Source organism: Trichosurus vulpecula, chromosome 3 (assembly GCF_011100635.1).
Source record: "Trichosurus vulpecula isolate mTriVul1 chromosome 3, mTriVul1.pri, whole genome shotgun sequence".
In the NCBI taxonomy this organism is placed as follows: Eukaryota; Metazoa; Chordata; class Mammalia; order Diprotodontia; family Phalangeridae; genus Trichosurus; species Trichosurus vulpecula.
The window spans coordinates 104815583-104837754 of record NC_050575.1 but is presented as its reverse complement, the minus strand read 5'-3'; the positions used below and the strand labels follow the sequence as shown (position 1 = coordinate 104837754).

Here is a 22172-nt window from a genome sequence, read left to right as displayed (position 1 = left end):
GAGGAGCTAACAGATTTAGGTCTTACAAGGAACTATGTAGATGTGAATTGTTATTATTGCATTTCTTATTTGTGTAGTCACAAAAGTTGACCTTAGGAGACTGAGGTTTGCACATCTCTCTACATATATCATCTAATCTGATGCTCACAACAACTCTGTGAGGGAGTTCATATAATTATGCCCTTTTTACAGATGAGGTAACTGAGGCTGAGGGAAGTTAAGCAACTTCCCCAGGGTCACATAGCTAGTAAACGTACAAGGTGGATTTTGAACTCAGGTCTAACTCCAGGTCCATGCCACCTAACTGCCGTAGCATCTGTAACCTTCAGAATCACTTCGGTCATACCTCCTAGGCCCCGCTTTCTTTGACCCACTCAGTGTCAAAGGCCAGGCTGCCACCTACCTGGGCGGTATCCATCTCATTTAGCATCACCACTGAGGAGCAGTTGTAATCGAACACCAGCCTCCAGAAGTCAGCTCCAGTGTTGGGAAGAGGGTGCTGAGTGACGATAAAGGCCGCTGGTTGCTTGTGGCTCTGACAAAAGAATAATATTGGCTTTTAAAAAATGCATCAATCAGCATTATTCAGATGACTATTAGACCCATGAGGCAGACAGGAGGCCACCTGAGTCATTTAAACTGATTAGACAAAGCACTGAGACCTTCTCGTTATCAGCTCCAGCGTGAATGAAACCTTCTCATAATGGAATCATTCTCCTTCAAACTAAGACATTTCATTAGAAAAGTGTCACCAGAATAGGGATTATTCAAATAAATTATTTATGTCTGGGGACTCAGCAAATAATAATGATTAGAATATGAAATGAAAAATACTGGGAGGTGATTTTTTCCCCTAGTTTCCCAACAACAGAACATCTCAGGATGAAAGGACACTTCTTCTTTGTTTGCTGGGGACACTATAAGTAGCTATGGCAGGTCCGAGACCTCAGGTTCTGACCCGAGGGCTCCTTGGGGAAAAGAGACATGTTTGGATTTAGGAATCTCAAGGCAGGACCAGAAGCTAGCAATTCTCTGAGCCCTGTTTCCCTAGCATCAGGTGGGTACAATGCTCAAGGGCCTGGCATACCTAGTGCTAGTGAATACCAGAGAAGGTAAGGAGCTGGAGACTGCCAGAGGGCAAAGGAATTTTCCTCCAGTGTTCTGCTCTGAGACAAACCACAGGCAAGCATTAAGCATGCTTCATGGAGAAAGCCTTGGCCTAGAAGTTTAAACTTGGTTTCTAAACCTAGCAATGTCGTCGGATCGCTAGGTGATCTTGAGCAAGGCACCTTCTCTATGAGCCTGGTTTCCTCATTTGTGGATGGTTAGATTCATTGGTCTCTAAGGCTTATTTCACCTCTAATATTTTATCATTCCACGTATAAGGATGTGTGGTATAGTGTGGAAAGAACACTGTATTCTGAGTCAGAGGACCTGGGTTTAAACCCCAGTTCCATCACTTACCACTTGTGTAACTCTGGGCAAATCACTAAAGATCTCTGGCCCCCCGGGTTCCCCACCTACAAAATGAAGGCTTGGACTGGATCAGTGGATAAGAACCCAACTGGGTTCTTAACCTTTTTGTATCCTTGGCCTCTTTAGCAACTTGGTGAAGCCTGTGGACCCTTTCTAAGAATAATGTTTTTAAATGATGAAAATAAAATACAGAGGATGACAAAGAGAATTGACGATAATGAAAAGAAGTCATCATGGATCCCAAGTCAAGAACCCCTGGATTAGATGGTCCCTTCTAGCACCAGATCTAGGATCTCATGACTCCCCAAATGACCAGCACAAAGGATCAGGCTGGGGATGAATGTCTCAGCTGAAATTACATCTCTCTCACTTTGGTGAGACCGAGTCGAGGGACAAATGGCACTCAGAGGCAGTCAGGACCTGGGCAGGCCAAGCAGTGGCTTCATGCTCCATTCGCTCCCTTCCCTTAAAGCGCTTAACAATCTCATTGGGGAAACAAGACTCACGCAGGTGGGGAAGAGAACCATAGAAGATGGGCTATAATTAAATGCTAGACTGCAAGGCGGAGACTGTAAATGTTGGAGAAGGTCATTGAAGGGAGAGCGCGGCCTAAGCTGCAGCCATCAGGGAATAAGAAGAGTTGACATTTTTGCAGAGCTTTAAAACGTGCAAACCTCTCTTCCTACAGTATCTAGCTTGAGCCTTCCATTCACCCAGGGAGATAGGCATTTAACTCTCATTTCACAGATGAGGAAATTGCGGCACAGAGAGATTAAGAAGTGATTTGTCCATGGTTTCGTAAGTGGGAAATGTGAGAGGTGGGATTTGAACCTAGGTCTTTCTGATGCCAGCTCTAGCTCTCTATCTACTCTACCATACCCACCTTCCAGAGACTAGGGGGGACTCTGCCTCAAAAGCACAAACTGATTTTCTTTGCAAACTTTTTCTTTTTGAACTTGGGCTGAAGAATCATTAAAAAAGAAAAGTCATTTTTCTGAGGGTAGTAACCCTCAGGAGGTGGCTCCAAACAATTTATTCCGACAGCTGTTCATGTTGCTTGCCAATAGCTGGTGCCACCTCGCAGAGAAACCAATGAAGAATAGTCATAATGTCCCTCAGACTGTGGAGAGGTGGCCAGTCTGAATCAGGGGAGAGTGTGACGTATAGGAGATCTTAAAAGAAATACAGTTGAAATTCTTTTGCATACACAAAATATTAATAAGAAGTGCCATTTTTTTACCTCTTAGAGGTCTGCAAGGCACTCGACAAATATCCTCTCATTTGATCCTCACAAATACCCTGAGATAAGTAGGTGCTCTTATTGTCTCTATGTTAGAGCTGAGGAAGCTGAAGCTAAGAAACATTAACCGACTTGCCCAGGCTCACACAGCTAGGAAGTAAGAGAAGCCAGGTTTGAACTCAGATCTTCCTGACTCAAGGCCCAGCGCTCCATCCTCTACACCACCTCACTTCCTAGTAATTGACCCGCTTGATGACATCCTTTGGGTTTCCTTTTGTGAGCCAATGGATGGGCAGATCCTTAGTAAATATCGTTTATACCATAAAAGGTAAGAATGACTTTTAATGAGTTTGGTTGTAGTTAATTATTTTGTTATCGTTCAGTCGTGTCTGACTCTTTGTGACCCCATTTGGGGTTTTCTTGGCAAAGATATTGGAGAGCTTTGCCATTTCCTCCTCCAGCTCATTTTACAGATGAGGAAACTGAGGCAAACAGGGTGAGGTGACTTGCCGTGAGTCACGCAGCTAGTAAGTGTCTGAAGCTGGATTTGAACTCAGGAAGATGAATCTTCCTGACCCCATACCCAGAACTCTATCCACTGTGCTACGCAGCATCCCATAGTTGGTTATAGAATCCTCCTTTGTGGAGTGACCTCAAAGATCAACTAACTCAAAACCCTCACTTTAGAGGGGAACACTGAGACTGGAAACAACAGAAGTGACCTGTCCCAGGTCACACAGCAAGTTAGTGGCAAAGTCAGGATTAGGACCCAGTCCTCCTGGTGCAGAGTCTCTATTTTGTAGCTTCTTTGTGCCATAGCATAGCTTTTAAGCTGTCAGAAAGCAGTTTGTTTTCTTAAACACCTTCTTCCCCTATGTTGTTTGGAATCTGTAACTTTACCTAAAAATGCCTTCTAAGTGGGTAGTACTGCATATCTTGGCCCTGTTTTCTTTCCCTTCCCTTTTTTTTTTAACCTTCCCATCTTTCCTTTTCTTTCTTCCAGAACATATTGAGCAGCTACTAGTGCAAATCCCTAGGCAAGGTATTGGGGGAAGTTCATGGTAATCACAAATTCTGAATAGTGTGTAATTTCACAATTTATCCCAAATTAGGCCAAGTTGTACAGTCTTTCCAGCTCAAAGCTTTGCAAGATGAGTCTATATCTCATGAGAAGGGAGGGCTACATAAGGCAGGAGTCCTTCACTCCTTTTGTGTCCTGGCCCCCTTTGGCAGTGTGGTGAAGTCTGTCGAGCCCTCCCTAGAATAACGGGGTTGTAAAGGAAACCTACTATATTGAAATACATTTAACAAAATTGTTTTTTAAAAGTTCATGGACCTCAGGTTAAGAACTTATGCTTTAAAGAAATGACAAGATAGGGAAAAATGACAGAAGAGGTAGACTGGCAGAGCGGGAATCCCACGTGAGTACTTGCTGAATCTTGGGGAGTTAGAGGTAGAAGGGACCTGAAAGATCACTTAATCAAAGCCCTCCTTTTACAGAAGAGAAAACAGAGGCCTAAGGGAGGAAAGTGACTTGCCCAAGGTCATGCAGTGAGTGAGTGGCAGATTTGAAACCCTAACTGGCAAATCAGAGCTCCTTCCATTCCTATGCTCATGAAAAGGCTTACTGGGCATCTGAAGATATCGAAAATTTGCTAATGTGGTAGAAAAGCCCTCACTTTGCTTTCTCAGGACAAACCTGTGGGAGAAGCTGCTGAAGAGGCATTGTGGTGTCCTCGGGTCACATATCAGTGGCAGACCTGAGGCTCAGGCCTGGGTAAGGGGCCTTGCATTCAACTGGGCCAATGCAGTAGGTGTTGAGGTCCAGAGCAGAGCCTGTGAATCCCCAAAGGATTCAGTGAAAGGCAGATTCCAGCAGACCTAGGCTGGACTCGTTTAGCTCTGGGGAAAGCCAAGCTCCAGGATGCAGAGAGCCAGGGCCCTCTGGTCCTCTCCCTTCCTCCCATGATAAATGCTCTAATAGCCTGGCATATCTGACAGACCTTATCTGCAAATATGTTCAAGACTTGTGCTCTGGCTGGCTTTTAGGAATCAGCCAGCAATCCATTCTAGGGATAACATCATCCTTTACCAGGGGAAACATTAAAAATTAACCCAGAGGACTTCATATTTTTCCACCAGGAGGAAAGCTGCTATGGTTACCAGATAATGCACAGACTAAGCTAGAATATAGATAAGAGTTTTTTTTTCTCCCCCTCTTAAGAAAGAAAGGAAAAGACCCTGATGACAGGCAAACCAGTGAAATGCCCTGTGGGCAAAATGAATACAATTAGCATCACCTAGCCTATTGGTCCCCATTTGACCTCTGGAAGCCTCACAAGCTTCTGAATAATAGACAAAGGGCCAGTAAGATAGACTTTCAATGTATGCGAGGTAAGTGCTTCCTCAGAAAACGTGAAATCAGCCCTAGTAATGCGCTCTCTCTCTCTCTCTCTCTCTCTCTCTCTCTCTCTCTTTCTCACACACACACATACACACACACACACACAGGCGCACATGTGCGCTCACACATATGCCTGAGTAACAAAGATCTACATGGATACTGTGAGATTCAGCCTTAATCCAGATGTTTCCCAAACACCCAGAAGTATGATGTGTGCTAGAAAGAACACTAGTACAGTGGGAAAAAAAAACCCATTGGATTTGGTGTCAAGAGAATGTGACTTCCAATCCTAGTTCCGTCCTTTTGCTATCTTTGGGACCTCAGGAAGATACCTCCACCTTTCTGGACCTCACTTTCCTCAAATGTTAAATGAGAGGGTTTGATGAAGTGACCTCAAAAGTCTCTTTTCATCGTGAAATCTATGACCCTATGGCTGATGTTATGTAACCATATAGACATAATCATCCATGAACTGGCCAGTGGCCATAAGAAAGCAGGGAGAAAAATGTCTAGCTGTGGCCAAAACTCATGATTCACTTAAATTCAGGGACCTATGTAGTATTGGTGACAAATGTCTCACTCATTACCGGTGAGGCATAGCTGAGGGTGATCTGCCAAGGAGGCTGCTGAGAGTGCTTTAGAAGAAAGAAGGTTGGGAACATTAAGCCCAGTCTGATCAGAGCTTGGACAACAATTCAGGAAGAAGCTCCGACTAGCCCCTGGCAATGAAACTCCCAAGACAGGGCTGATGCTTAAAGACAGAATTCCTTGCTCTTAACCTGCTAGGATTTATGGAAGCACTTTTCCAACCATGTTCTCATTGTTATATGCCAGTGAAGGAGGCAGGAAGAGATGAGATTCCTGTTTCACAGAGGAAGGAATGGAGGCCCAGTGAGAGGCAAGTGAATTGACTAGGGTCACACAGTAAAGTTAGTGGCAAGTCAAGTCAGTGAGCACCTACTATGTGCCAGGCAATGCGCAAAGAGCTGGAGATTCAAATAAAGAAAAAAAAATCTCTAACCCTAAGGAGTTCATAATTCAATAGGAAGAGGCAAGAGGCAAAGAATGTTGTGCAAATGAGCTATATTGAGGATAAATTGGAGATAACCTCAGAGGGAAAGGTACTGAGCTTAAGGGGGGCTGGGAAAGGCTTCTTGCAGAAGCTGGCAGTGTGAAGACTAGGTCTTCCAACTCCTATTCTAGGGGCTCTTTCTATGATGTCAGACTTAGAAAAAACAAAATGATAATCCTGAGATGTTAAAGCATGACTTTCCTAAGAATACAAGTGTCAGGGATGGGGAAAAGCTAGGACCCCACAACAGAGGTATCAATGAGGCCTAGAATCAAAGGGACTATGGGCTGTCCAGACCTTTCCCTTCCTTAATATTTTAAAAGATCTGTGTTTTCATGGGTTTGGGCAGTCCTTCCCCTGATACTGATAGCAACTTCCCTGTGGTTTCTCTAGAAGATGGTCTTCGTGCGTGTTTGTGGACAAAAAGATTTATGACCTAATGGTTAACTCTAGTGATGGCTTTCTCTGGCCTTAGCTAGGTTGGGATGAGGCCCACATAGTCTATCAATAGGTTCATTCATAAAACTTGATAGAATCTCCCCAAACTTGGACTCCATTGACATGACCAGTAAGAACCTAGGGTCTTGGACACACCATCATGGATAGAGGATTTAGTGGGGTTTCCCCACAGAATGTAGGGTCACAAATGTAGGGTCAGCTGCCTGACCTCTTCAGGAGACAGAGGACAGGACTCAGTTCACAGATGTTATCCAGGAGGACCAAGGATCCACTACTGGCCCCTACCACCTAGCTTAGCCCATCCAGCCTGCAGGAAGGAGAGCAAGAGGGATTAGCTAGAAATTTGCTTACGTCCATTAATGCTGCATTGATGTAATTGCTTGATTCTCCATCCACAGATATAAGGAAGGGGAGGCATCGGTCAAGAGGCAGGACCTCCATGCTTCGGTTCTTGTCATGATTTCTTGGCAGGAGCCCAATGCTGCAGTCCTCAGGCCGGACACGGGGTGTCACAATATTGAGGGTCTGTGGGAGGATGATCAGAGAAAATGTTGAGGAACTGCAGCCAGACTGAACAAGGTGATATAACAAATGTAGGAAACCCCAAAGATGGGGATTCATCATCGGCTTTCTTCAGTTCTGTCTTTACGCTCACTCTTCCTTTTCCCTGAGGAAGTCTGTTGCCTCCTGCCCTTGGTCTTCTCCTCTTTTCCTTTTATCATCAAAGACCATCCTGACCAGACTGATGTTTGCAGACCTCTCACCCTCTGCACATGCTGGAAATGAGACAGTGTTTCCCTGTACATCTGTCTAGGTCCTATACAAATTCTATTAAAAAGATAAATCATCTGTTAGCACCAATAGATCCTATACTTGGACTATGAACCCAATTATGCAAAAAATATTGACTGATCTTGGTTTCCAGCTAGGAAATTCCTTAGTTATAACACATGAAGGATTATATTTGAAAACAGAAAGGTCACATAACCATAACAGATGGATTTGTTGGTGGTTCTTCCCTATTCATGGATAAGAGCCTAGATCTTAGCTAGCCTGCCTCGGGATATGTTATGTTTATTGGCTCCAGAATGCATCGTTTCCAGGATTTCAGACTTTGAAAGTTCTCAGGAGAATTAGCTCTCATGAAATCTGATAATGTAATATTATTGCATGTATAGCAAAGGGCATCCCATAAAACATGAGTCTGTACCCTGGCCCCTTGTTGGGTAGGGAGACACATATGTCCTCGCCCAAATACACATGACCAAATTAATTTGTCCCATGGCTGGTACACAAAATGACATCCACTCTTACCTGAAATTCATCTTTTATTTGGCTGGAATTGGTCTGGGGATCCAGTCTGCTAATGTTATAGTATATGGACCGGAACTCACACACAGGAATGGCTGTGTTGCCACAAAGGCAGGCCTCCAGGATGGCATCATGGACAAACACATACTGCTCCTGCCAAACCCAAGGAAAGATAGGGCATGTGAAGCAACTCCTCATGACCTGACCCAATAAAACCCAAGTGGAAAGGCACTCTTGCCCTGTAGGTGAGATTGCTTTAACTCGGGCTAAAAAGGGGAATGCACATCACAGTCGATGGTTATTGGGATATTGAATTAGAAGGATTTTTAGAGATCATCTGCTAATCTAACTTCCTTATTTTGCAGATGAAGAAACTGAGGCCCAGAGAACAGAAGCCACAACACACGGAACAAAAAGCAGACCAGGATCCGAACCCAGGTTATCTGACTTCAAGTCTAGTGCTCTTTATACCACACTTCTCACCCACAGTTTAACATCAGTGACATGAATGATTTACACCACGTATCTTTTCATTGTGTTTTGGCTCAATTACAAATCAAAAGTCACTGACACTAGAAACATGCATGAACAGAAAACATTTGTAAAACTAATAATGATGGGTTTCTTCACCTACTGTGGGTAATGGATACAGGAGTTCTTCGCTCTTCTCCCAGGTTTATTCCATATAGCAGTGACCACCTGTCAAATGTTGGAGAGGGGAACCTGGGTAGCAGATTGGACCAAATGACCTCCAAGAGACCTTCTAATTCTACAAGTACATGAGGTTTGATGTGTTTTGCTCACACTCCAAAGCTATCCCCTTATGATGTAAGGACCATTCTTGTTGATGGAAACTTATTGAGCTCCCAAGAGAGATCAACATGTACATCGTTAATGGCTAATGTGCCCTTTTCATTATATGTGACTGGGGAGGTAGCTTGGTGTAGCAGAAAGAGCACTGGATTAGAAGTTAGAGGATTTGGGTTCAAATCCTTCCCATGTTTGTCTACGTGGGCCTAAGTTTCCTCATCTCTAAAATGAGAGGGAATGTCTACATGGCTTCTGAGGCCCATTCTGGCTCTAGATCCAGGATCCCATGATCTTAGGTGCCATCAACTTGGGGAAAATGTTGGGACAATGATATAAGGATGAGATTAAACTCAAGGGAAATTCTCATGGAATATAGAAGAAAGGAAAGAAGCCCAGAGGGTAAGGAATTGTTACATCCCAAGCACTGCTCACAGAAATGGGGTGTTCTTATACAGGTCCACAGTCCTGGCTCTGTAAGCAGAAATATTCCTAGAGTGGAGTAAGGAAACGGATCCAGCTTAATGAGACAGCATGCTCAAATGGAAAACATATTGGAACTAAGTCAGGAGACCTGGGTTCAAGTCTCTGCTCTCATGCTGACGGGCTGTATGACCCTAGAGGTAGCTAGGCGGTGCACTGGATAGAGAGTTGGGTTTAGAGTCAGAAAGATCCAAGTTCAAATCCGGCCTCAGACACTAGCTGCATGGCCCTAGGCAGGTCACTTAACCTTTGCCTTCCTCAGTTTCCTCAACTGTAAAATGCGAATAATTAAAGCACCTATCTCCCAAGGTTACTCCCAGGGTCATCGAATGAGATAATGCATGTAAAATTCTTAGCACGGTGTCTAGCGCATAGCAGGTGCTTAAGAAACGCTTGTTTCCCTCCTTCCCTAGGAAGGTAACTTCACTTAGGCTCTTAGGGCAGAAAGGCTCTCTGGGGCCATCTAGTCTAACCCTTACCTGAACAGGAATAACTTCTGATAAGTGGTCATAACCTCCCTGATAAGTGGTCGTACAGCCTTTGCTTTAAGACCTCTAGAACAAATGGAGCCCATCTTAGCCTAAAGAAGCCCATTACACTTTGGGGGAAGATCAAATGCAATAGGTAAGGCACTGAGTTCAATTCTTACCTCAGGCATTTAACTAGTTGAGTTACCCTGGGCAAGTGACTTCACTTTCCTGGGCCTCCCTTTCTTTCCTCGTCTATAAAATGGAGGAGTTGGGTTCAATGGTTTCTAAGGTCTTTAATAGTTCTAAATCTGTGATCCTAATTTCTTGGAACCTTTTTCTGACACTGAGAACAAATCTATTTCTCTGCCACTTCCTTCTACCTTAGTTCTGTCTCCTGGAGCTAAGCAGAACCAGTGGAGCATAGGGTCATAGAGCCAGAGCTAGAAGACACCTCAGAGGCTGGCCATGTAGTCGCATCCTTCCCATTTTACAGAGGACCATCGCAGCTAAGTGTCTTGCCTAAGGTCACACAGGTAGTAAGTATCAGAGATGAAATTTTAACTGAGGTCTTTTCAGTCTAGATCCAATATTTTTTCCACACTATTAGGCTACCCTTTCATAGTTCTTCCACACGAAGCCTCTCAAATGCTTATTTTATTCTCTCTCTTCCCCAAGTCTGCTTTTCTCCAGGGTAAATATCCCCAGTTTATATCCTCCTATGGCATGGTCTCTAGTTCTCCCAATCCTGGCTACTCTCCCTTTGCCCATCTGTGCCCTTTCTAAGATGTGGCACCTAGAAGAGAGTTGCACATTGCAGATGGACATGTGCTCTGACTTCAATTTCTTCATCTTTGATACACAGATAAGCTTATCCTTTGGTGTATGGATTGATCTGTAAACCTTAAAGGGCTGTAGGAATGTGAGCCACTATTATTTTTCATAGACATATCCCTTAGACTGCCCAACTCCTTTAGCTCTAATTTGGTATGTTCCCCATGTGAAGACGACTAGCCTTAGGTTTCGTGCAAGACATATTCCCACCTAATGCATTGGCTTTCCAGACTCCTGTGAGTCTAGGTTACCCATTGGGTAACCTTCCTGCAGGGTGGGGAGGTGGTATTAGATATTAGGGTTATTGATCTGCAGGACTGACCCTATGACACAGTGAACTTGTAGAGCACAGGAGGGAGAATCCTGTGCCCTCTTTACAATGGGAAGGCCTTCATGGACACACAAGGAGAAAGAAACAAATGTTCTCTGACTTGGGGAATTATATAGACCTAAACAGATGCCCCTAACCTCTGAAATAAGATCATCATTATACAATCCTGGATTCAGAGGTGCATGGTTGTGTGTAGCATGGCAATAGCTCTGGAGTCAGAGGATCTGGGTTCAAGTCCAGTCTTTAGTGTTTACTAATGTGTGACTTTGGGCACTTTCCCTTCTTCTAAACTTGTTTTCCTCATACGGGGGTTAGACTAAAGGGCCTCTACGATTTTTTCTGGCTCTAGGTCAGTAAATTCCTGATCTTGTGATAGAGATGGAAGCCCTTGGATTTTCTCTCCTTTGTCCTCCCTTGCACTTTCACAAGAGTTGATGTGGGCATCTGGTCCCAGGTGTGACACTTAATTCTCTCTTTGCCTGCTCTTCCCAGTAGGGCACCAGATGATAGTCTAGGTCCAGACAACTCCTCTCTTTGTACTTCTAAATGCTGGCTATGTATACTTGGGGAGAGGTCTAGGGGGGCAGATAGATGGGAAGATAAAACATACAGAGATGGCTTTAAGACTAAACAATTAATTAAGACTAAACTAATTCTAGGAACAGGATAAGAAACACATGAAGAAAAACTGGGAGCAAAGAGGGTTCCTAATGATTGGGGAATAGCTGAATGAATCGTTGTATACCAATAGCATATAATGTTACTGTGTCATGATAAACAAGAATATAAAATATTCAAAGAAATTTGGGAAGACTTGAAGACTTGTATCGACTGATGCTGAGTGATGTTAAGTAGAATCAGGAAAACAATCTGAATGATGACTGAAACACTGCAAAGGCAAACAACACTGAAGGACTTTTGATTATGATTGATGTGGCAACCAAGTCATGACTTCAGAGGACTCTTGATAAACCAGGCATCCCATCTCTCAGCAGCGAAGCTATGAGCTTCAAGTGAGGAATGAGACCTATGTTTTCAGCTGTGGCTACACGGTGATTCATTTTGTTTAACTGTACCTATTTGTTCAAAGAGATGCTTCTATTGGGTGGGAGGGGAAAGAGATGGTCACATCAGGAAGTAACTGGGATATTTTTTAAGGAGCATAATACAACTTTCTTAATGAAAGAAAGGAAGCATATGTGGGAACATGGTAGATCCAAATGCACACTAGAATAGAAGACAGGGAACCTGGGTTCAAGGCTCAGCTCTGGCACTGAACTTGAGAGGGCTACTGTTATGGTAATTAGGGTGGGACTTTTTTATTTTTTATTTTTTTTACTGTTTTCTCTTTTGGAATGCTAAGGCTATCAAGTACCTTTAATGAGTCTTGCCTCTGTTTGAATGTGGCAGGTAAAGTGGGACCCTTTTGTCTCTTGTTTTGAAGTACTTCTCCGCACTGAGGTAATCAAGTGCCCCAGGTCCCTGAGACATGTATATAAGATCTGAGATTGGCATTTTATTTTGGGGGCACACTCATTGAAAGAGTGTTGGTGACAAGACTCTGGGTAGTCGTTGAAGCAGCCCCCCGGCTTTGAAAACCCAGATATTGGTGCTTCTCTCTGGTAACTATGTATGTATTGTGAGTTGGTCAGACAGATAAAAGCCTATCTGTTGATGTTTGTAATTTCTGTTGGTATTTGCTCTGAAGTTCAGGGTGCTAGCTTTTCCCCCTGAACTAAGTGAATGGTATATGTATGTTTAATTAAAGTGAAATTGTTAACCCCTTAAAGTTGCTTTCCTTAGAAAAGCTGATCAAAGAACCTGTGCTAGCAACCCTCCTGTGTGCTGGTGTTGTTGGTCTTTCACCTCAAAAGCAGTTGCTAACAACATTATTGTCATGGCTACTTAGCTTCACAGTTTTCTCATCTAAAAAGGAGAAGCTTGTACTAGGTGGCCTCAATGTGCCAGGTCCTAGTGACATAAAGAAAAAAATGTCTCTCTAAATCCTTTGGTCTTGAGACAAACGTATATAGGAATGTGAGCCGTAGGAAGAGCACAGTCCTAGGCACACAAGACCAGCTGGCAGTGTTATTGCTGGTACTGTTACTGTTGTTATTGCTGTTGCTGAGACATGGGTTTGCATTCTGGCTTGTTCAGCAATCACCGGCAGATGTGGCTCCTGAAAGGCTGTGCCGAACTGGAGAAGGGCAAATGTTGTCTCAATTTATCAAAAAAGAGAAAAGGGAAAATTAAAAACAAAAACAAAAACCTGAAGACCAGTGAGCTTGACTTGTATTCCTGGTAAAATTCTAGAACACATTATTAAGGAGATGATATATGAGCTTTCAGAAAGGGAAGCAGTGATCACTAAAAACCAGCATGGCTTCATCAAGAGCAGGTCATGCCAGACTAGCCTCATTTCCTTTTTTGACAGGATAATTAGACTGGTAGATTGGGGGAGGCTGTAGACATAGTATACTTAGATTATAGCAAAGCATTTGGCAAAGTCTCTCCCTCTCTGCTTGTCGACAAGTTGTGAAGTTGTGGGCTAGAGGACAGTGCAGTTAGGCGGCCTGAAATCTGGCTGAACGACAGGACCCAGAGAGGAGTCCTTAATGGCTCATATCCACTGGGAGGGAGGTCTCCAGTGGATCTTTGGGGCCCTGGGGGTCTCTGAATGGTGATTCTGTATTACTAATGTATGTGCCAATTGGTGGCCTGAATGAAAGTAAGACAAGATGATGGTCAAATCTGCAGATGATTCAAAGTCTAGCTGTATGACAGTGTCCACCACAAAGGTTTTGACAAGATAGATTAAAGGGCCAAATCAAATCAGATCATATTTAGTAGGGGAAATGCAAAGAGATTACAGATTACTGGGCTGGGGAGAGCAATGGCACTCTGTGGAGGTCTCTGAACAGAGGCTAGGTGACCACTTGTTGGAGACGTCGAGAGAATTTTTGTTCAGGTACCAGTGGGTCCAGATGCCCTCTGAGCTTCTCTCTATCTCACACAATTTTTTTGATTCTTTATATCAATTAGCTCGAAGACCTTGGGCAAATCACTTTTACTCTCAGAACCTCAGTTTCCTCATTAGTGAAATAGGAATGACAATACTAGGTGGTACAGTGGATAGAGTGCCAGACCTGGAGTCAGGAAGACTCATCTTTCTGAGTTCTAATCTGGCCCCGGACGCTTAGTAGCTGTGCCACCCTGGGCAAGTCACTTAACTCTGTTTGCCTCAGTTTCCTCATCTGTAAAATGATTTGGAGAAGGAGATGGCAAACCATTCCAGTATCTTTGCCAAGAAAACCCCAAATGGGGTCACAGAATGTTGGACACGACTGAAAATGACTGAACAACAGCAGGCTTCTTTGAGTTGTTGAAAAGTACTTAATGACCATCAAGCGCTATGTAAAGGAGTGGGGATGACTATGATAACAAAAGGGATAAAGATGAGGGTGACAGGCTGCCCTCAGCATGCTGCTGAAGAGGAAGGGGCTGGGTAAAGTCATGGTGGCAGCCTGGTCTCCAAACACACCTTTTCCTGTGCTTGGAGAAGGCTGTGTGTGTGTTTGACATCCATACCTGTCTCTATAGTTAGAAGGACAAAAGAAAGGCATCGATAGATGAAATAAACGGGCAGAGAGCAGTTTTCAATCATCCCAAACTAATTATCTACTACTTAACCAATCTGATCAGACCTTGAGAACTCAGTTACTTACAATAGCTGAAAAAATCCAGACCACATAGTGTTTGTGAAAACACAGTCTAGGTCTTACCGGCCTCTCTGGTGACTTAATTTTTCTTTTCTTAAAGTAAAACCAAATCAATACCATCTTGAGCGGCTCAAGCTAAAGGCAAGAATTCTATTCACTGCCTATTAAAGCCCATACAAATATTGCAGACACTGACTTCTTCAGGCTAAATTCCGACTGAGGCAAGACTGTGAGGGCCAGGAAAAGTAGTTATGTTATTTATTTAAGGTTCTGTGAGCTCTATAGAGAGCTTTATTCCAGCTCTGCCACTCACTAGCTGTGTGGCCTTAGGATATTTAAAGGCAGTGTGATATAGTGGTTAGTGTGTTGGACTCAGTGTCAGGACACCTGAGTTCAAATCATACTTGTGCAGTATATGACCAAGGAAAAGTCATCATACCTTCATTTCCTCAGTGATATATGTGTGTAAGTATATGTATATGGACATATATGTATATATGCATATATATGTACATTGGGGGGGTATCTAGATCTGTGATTTCAGTGAACTACTCATGTAGAAATTCTGTCCACTAATGCAGATAATAGGTAAGGCCTCTCTAACTGTCTTATAGTGTTGCCTAGGGTTCCTGAAAGTTAAATAATTTTCCCAAGGTCAGACAGCTGAAATCTGTCAGAGGCCAGCAGAAACTTGAGTATGCCAGGGTGAATATGGCTTTGCTCTTGGGTCTAGAAATTTAGAGAGCACTGATAGTATCTGTGGTCCTGTAGCCTAGCAACATTTGAGCTTTGTATCTAGCATGCATAATTAGTGAAAACAGTAAGCTTGTCTCAAAAGATAAGAAGAAACAATTCTCGAAAGAATTATAAACAAGATATGAAAGAATTCTTCAAATTACGGAGAACAAGAGAAATACAAATAAATACAATCCTGAGATTTTACCTATGCCACAGGAAACTGACAAAGATGATAAAAGATAGCAGCCACTGTTGGAAGAGGAGTGGAAAGATAAGCACACTAATGCATTGTTGGTGGAGCTGTGAATTGGTTCAACTGTTCAGTAAAGCAGTTTGCAATTATGTGAAGAGAGTGACTACCATGGAGCGAGTCCATACCACCATTTGACCCAGAGATTCCACTATTAGACATATACCTCAAAGAGGTCAATGACAAAAAGGAAGGCGCCTTATGCCCCAACAAAACATTATACCAGTACTTTTTGTAGTAGCAAAGAAATGGAACAAAGTAGATGCCCAGCATATGAGGAATGGATAAGAAACTATGGTATGTGAATGTTATAAAAATGATAAACATGATGAATACACGGAGGCATGGAAGGACTTATATGACCTGACCATACAAAGGGAAGCAAAACAGAACCAAGGAAAACAATATACGCCAGCCACAACAATGTAAATGGCAGCAACGGCAACAAATCAAAACTGAATGTTGTGAAAGGATGATGACCAAGCTTGGTCCAAAGACGAGGTAGGAGAAGATGTCTCTGAATGTTTCCTCGCAGAGGTGCAGGATTGCGGATGTGGAAGACAAATATAATTTCAGACTTTTTCAATCTGTTGGTCAATGTTGCTCATCTTTTCCTTCCTTCCTTTTTTTTTTAAACTTCATGTTATAAGGGATAGCTCTGTGTGAAGAGGAGGCAAAGGAGTCTATACTGGGAAATGCAAGCGATGTAAAAACAAAAATTATTAATACTTTTTTTATCTCAAAAGAAAAAATTAGGAAGTTCAAGTGGCTTTGTCCCCACAAAAGTTGAACTCCAGGTGAGGTTCTCCCTGGTATGGCCTTAGATTGTACACTTGCCCAGACCCCATCCGTTCCTGCTGCTTGACTCTGACAGGAAAAGGGCTATACCTTTGGAGGAGGGGCTTGAACCCAAGTTCATGTTCTCCTAACTTCAAGGCCAGTCCTCCATCTCCTACACCATGCTCCCTCTCTGTTCCTCAAATACAAAATGGATTTATTCATACTCGAATTATTTAACCTGCAGGATTTTTGCAAACCTTCAAGTTCTAGGGAAGCATGAGTTAATAGGCTGTGGAATGCAGTGCATGCACTAGGTAGTGCAGCAGAGGGAGCATTAGGATTGGACTCAGGAAGACTTGAGTTCAAATCTGGCCTCAGACACTAGCTATGTGACCCTGGATGTGTCATTTACCTTTGCCTCAGTTCCTCATCTGTAAAATGAGCTGGAGAAAGAAATGGCAAGTCAGTTGAGTATCTATGCCCCAAATGGGGTGATGAAGAGTCAGACATGACTGAAACAACCAGACAACAACAAAACCATGGAGTGGGAGGACATTGGTCTCAACATCATCCCCTCATTTTAAAGTTGAAGAAACTGAGCCCCAGAGAAGTAAAATGACTTCTAAGGTCATTTAAGTGTTAAAATAGAAGGTAGAGATTCAAACTCAGGTCATCTGATTTTATATCCAGTTCTCCTTTCTATACCAGACTTATTGTTTTCCTACTACCTATTCTGATCCATAAAGAATTTTCTTAAAAATGGCTCAAAAGGATAGGATCCTAGTAAGTCTCCAAGTGGATTGTAGCATAAGGACATTATTCTCCTCCATATATTTCCTCAGGGTTCAGGGGGTGGGACTGAGAACTCCCTCAGTTAGGGTCAGCATTGAACTTCATGTTTCAGACCCCTAACCTGGTTGGCCCTGTCTAAGGCAGATTCTGAGACACCAAGGAGGGTTGATGTGTTAACGTTTATGGGAACAGCATTCTGATGAGTTGAGGTGCTCCACCTGGTCCTGCCTGGGAATGGGTGGGAGAAGTCTAGAGTGAAGACAAAGCAGTGACGGATGAGATGACCTCTTGCTTTGTACCCCCCTGGCAATGCAGATGGGAACAGCTGGTGCATGGCCAAGGGCTCCAAGCATTCACCCACCGATGGAGTCAGAGCAAGACCATTTTGTTCCCTCAGAAGTCAGTCTGAATTCCATGCTCACAGTGCTTTATCTACTCTACAATGTAATTATGTGTCCCTGCCAGGACTTTTTAATTTTGCTGTGAAAATTAGAGGTCAAGGCAGTGTGATGCTTTGTCATCACCTTCTTACTGATCTGGAGAAGTCAACTTAGCTGACACTCTATCACTCATAGTGCAAAAAGGCTCCAGAGAAAAAGCATTTTCTTATGCTGAGCTCATCTTGGGGACCTTTTTTCCTATTTGGACTCCAGACCCCCTGAGTTTTCATCACATCTACTTCTACTGTACATCCCCTTGTTGGCATTAAATAGACTCGGTTTACTCTGATTAATAGCTAGGTATTGTCTCGACCGCTGTAACTAATCAGTGATTCACCATATGTTGCTACTGGGAAGTTAATGAATGCAATCTTCATGGAGCGCTACTGAGATCTTTGGATGAAGAGACATAACAGGCTACATCATAAATTAGTGGTTTACATTTTTAACACCCTAGGATCAGAGAATCATAACTCTAGAGCTGAAAAGGCATTGGATCTCATCTAGTCCAACCTGCTCATTTTACAGCTGAGGAAACTGAGTCCCTGAGGGGTCATGACTTGCCCAAGATCACGCAGGTAGTAAGTGTCAGAGCTAGGATTTGGACCAAAGCCCTCTGTCTCTTAATTCAGTATGCTTTCTTCTGTACCGCCTGGCCTTGAGTTACTTTGACAAAAGATGGGGCTAGGACATCACCTAGGAAAATACCGTAGCTGACGAGCTGAAAGGTAACAAGGCCTACACTATGAGAAGTAGCAGTGGGAACCAAGAAGAGGGTATGGATGGGAGAGAGGTTGGGAAGATAAATGGGATTTCTCCCAAAGCTAAGCTTCTCCTTAGAAGTGAGTGAGGCACTTTGGGAAACTGTATTCTTTTCTGGTTTGCCACCAGGATGGTGCTTTTCCATTATGTGCTATTGTTCGTAGGTGAAGCTCACCATTGGTGTAGACCTTGCTTTGAGGTATCCCAGAGATGGACCAGTCATATTCTCTTGCCCTCTTGGTGAGAGGTGAGATGGGGCCCACCTCATGTTGCTCCACTGAGCTATGTTTATGGGACCCAGCCCCCGGGTTCCTTCAGTAAATTATAATAGCAAACACATATAGCGTTTCAAAGTCTGCAAAGCCCTTGGCAAATATTCTCATGTGACCCTCACAACAACCCTGGGAGGTAAGTGCTATTTTTATTCCTAAATTACAGATGAGGAAATTGAGGCACAGAGGGGTTAAGTGACTGGCCCAGGATCATCCAAATTGTATCTAAGGCTGGATCTGAACTCAGATGTCCCTGAGTATTCTATCCACTGTGTCACCTAACTGCCCTAGCAGAAGATTAGTCACACCTCATTAAGCTTCCCTAGAGGAGTGGGTTTCCACCCTTCTATGCCACTTGGAAATCTCATTTTCAGAAATAAAAACTGAGGCTCAGAAAGGTAAATGGCTTGTACAAGAGCCTACCATGCATGAGTAACAAAGTTGGGACCTGACCCTGGTCTCCTGACTCTCAGTCCCGGCTACAACAGGCTGCCTGCTCCTAGTGAGTTCCCCTCTGCAATGAGTTCCAAAAGATTCTTCCACCTTTTGGAAGAAACAACATTTCTGAAAGTTGATTTTACCCTATTCTGGGAATTTCTTGGCCAGAGACCAAGAATGGACTATAAATTTAGATTTTTCATCTCCATCAGGGGCCACTTACCTCTGTTTGCACTAGATTGACCCTTTGGGATCGGAGCTCTCGCACACAATTGAATATATCCACCACGCCTTCATTTTCTGCCATGTCAAGCATGATATCAATGGCGATGAAACAACCCGTCCTCCCTGCTCCAGCACTGGAAGAAAAGATGTATTTGGCATTACTAGGCTTCATAGAACATAAGCTCCTCGAGGGCAGGGTCACTTGAATCATCATATGTCTAGTGCCTAGCACAGTGTCTGGTCTCGCAGGCATTTAGTAAATGCTCATTGATGAATTAATTAATTGCACACTGAGCCTTCTGGCTACAATAGCATAAGTGCAGACCTACTTGTGTGGTGTTCAAGTAAGAGGAAAAATGGGGAGAAGGATGGAAAGAGAGGAGAAAGAATGAGGGAGGGATATGGACCAAGAAGGACAGAACAAAAGCCTGTCATGTTTGCTGGTGGAAGGGATACCATGGCGGCCAGGCTTTGTCCCTCATCCCTTCCATTGTTTGCCAGTGACCTTGAAAAAAGTACATTTCATTTTCTATTAGCAAAATGTGAATGCCAAGCGGTCAGGGAATCTTAGCCAAGATACTTCGCCAGAAACAGGATCAGCTTAACCTCATCTTTTCGATACTCGATATACATGCCAAATGAGTGCTAAACACAAAATGTCAAGAGTCTAAGTGAGACCCTACTGCCCACACTAGGGACTTCTCAGACCTGAGTGTGATTTTAAAGTGCATTATGTTGGTGAGTTAATTGTACTGAACCTTGGATGCAGAGAACCCATTTCCCACAAAATGAACATGGTTATAAACATGAAGGGCATCTGGACAGCAGGGAGAAGGTTAAATATATTTTCATGTTAGTGAAATTTTGGTCCACATATCACTTGCTTCTTAGGGAAACAGCTGGAATCTACAGTGTGAAAATGAAATAAACACAGAAAGGATGGGTAAAGAAAAGAGAAGAAATATAAGCTGGTCATAAAGCCAAGGAGTATAAAAATCCAGAAATACTACCCAATGGGGACATTTCAATGATCTTGAATCAATAGAGTTTTGTCAAAAGCCAACATACAGAAAATATATTTTTCATTTGCTGTGAAACTTCATTGTTGGAAATGAGTGGGATTGGGTCTGTATCTTCTGCAATATGGTAAGCCCACCCTCCCATGGGGGCTCACTGAATTGTAGCTTACCTACCAGGGAGGAAGAACCATCTGGTTCTTCCCATGAGTCTCTTCAAAAAACTCTACAACTGTTTACTTAGACCTGAAAAATATTGTGTGGTGCTGAGGTAACATCTTCAAAGCTATGTGAAGGGGGATGTTAGTATTACTGTCCATGTCTTTTAAAAAGGCAGAAGGAAAAATTCTGTCTCAAAGTCTTTGTTAATGACATATGTAGTAAACAGTCCCCATTACAGATGTACAGATTGTGAGAGAAGAGGAAAAAAACCCAAAACAAACAAAAACCAAACAAACCAGGCCCCCAGCACTGGTTGAGTCAACAAGCACAAGTGACAGAGGTGATTACAAATAACTCATATTTATGTGACACTTTAATATTTGCAAAGGGATTCTTCTTCACAGCCCTGAGAGATGAAGAAACTAACAATCATAGAATGTAAGGATTTATGCAAGATCACACATCTAGGAAGTTCCATACCCAGAATTCAAACTCAGGTCTTCTGTCTCCAGGTCCAGCAAGGGTTGCACGCATGACACTGTCTTTCTAGGATATTGGGACCAAGAAAGCTTGAATATATATGTGCATATTTGGAAGTAGTTGCATGTCTGCAGCAAGTATGCCTTCCCCATTAAAGTCAGTCAAACCGACCTATAAAAATCATCAGGGAGTTCATCCTGCTGATGGTGATCTGATCTTGATTTGTCCTTTTCCTCTAGAATCTTTGCCAGGATAAATCAGGCAAGCTGTGCAAATCTGTTGATGCATGCTCTTGCCTGCATCACCCTGGGAAAATTGTCATTTACTATTCTTTTGTGAGTCTAGTTACCTTCCCTGAAACTCCTGGTGGCCTTAGTCTAGGGTGTGCTAGAGAATGTTTAACACCAGCTCTCTGAAAACCATGTATTCATGACATGCTTTCAAGTTTAATCTGCATTATCCACATTTTCTTCACCGTTTTCTTAAGTCTAGACAATCGACAAAATGCTAACTCAAGCTCTGATTCATAGCATTTGCAAATTTCTGAGGTGTAAAAGCTTACACTGAAAGTTTAACAATCAGCTTTGAGAGCTGGTATGACCTGGCCCCAGCACACCCCCTGGCTTAGTGCCTGAGATGTGAACATGGGAGGACAGAGAACCCCGAGTAGGGTAATTGAAGTGCCTCCATGATGAACAGGAAGGATCAGGTAATCCAGCCTGGTTAGGTTGTTTAAAGAAGCAGCTGAGTATAAATCGTCACACCCCCTAGATTAGGGGCCTGAGCATGTGTTCTGAAAGTCCTCTCTGTGCCCCCTTTCAAGAAACTACACCTGAAACACTGTGCTAGGTACTATCCTAATTTACCCGATCTGGCTTTCTACAAAGAGAAGCTATGGTATAGTTGAAAAAATACTGGGTCAGGAGTCTGAGATTCTAGCCCTGCTTCCACCACTAACTTGGTGTGTGACTGGGGAAAGGTTTAAGCTTCCCCTCTCTGGACCTCAACTTCTTTACCAGTAAAATAATGTGACTTGACTAAATGATATCTCAAGTAGCTTTGAGCTCAGATATTCTATGCCTACAATTTTGGATCTGTCCAATAACTCTTATCTTTGCTTGACTGGTGTGGATATAACTTGGAAAATTCTGAGATATTTTAGTCTCCATAAGAGAGGTTCTCAGGTTTTCAGATTGAAACCAGATCATTCTGGA

The 22172-nt window shown here is 43.1% G+C and overlaps 1 protein-coding gene across 1 annotated transcript in view; it reads right to left on the bottom strand.

The window, feature by feature from the left end:
- PTPRT (protein tyrosine phosphatase receptor type T) overlaps positions 1 to 22172 on the bottom strand; it is a 360616-nt gene that overhangs the window by 18052 nt on the left and 320392 nt on the right. Inside the window, exons 19-22 of the mRNA XM_036749775.1 lie at positions 19299 to 19434; positions 7966 to 8115; positions 7003 to 7176; positions 404 to 535 (exon numbers count right to left, since the gene is read on the bottom strand). Of these exons, the coding sequence (XP_036605670.1) occupies positions 404 to 535; positions 7003 to 7176; positions 7966 to 8115; positions 19299 to 19434 (592 nt within the window). The remainder of the gene's footprint in view (positions 1 to 403; positions 536 to 7002; positions 7177 to 7965; positions 8116 to 19298; positions 19435 to 22172) is intronic.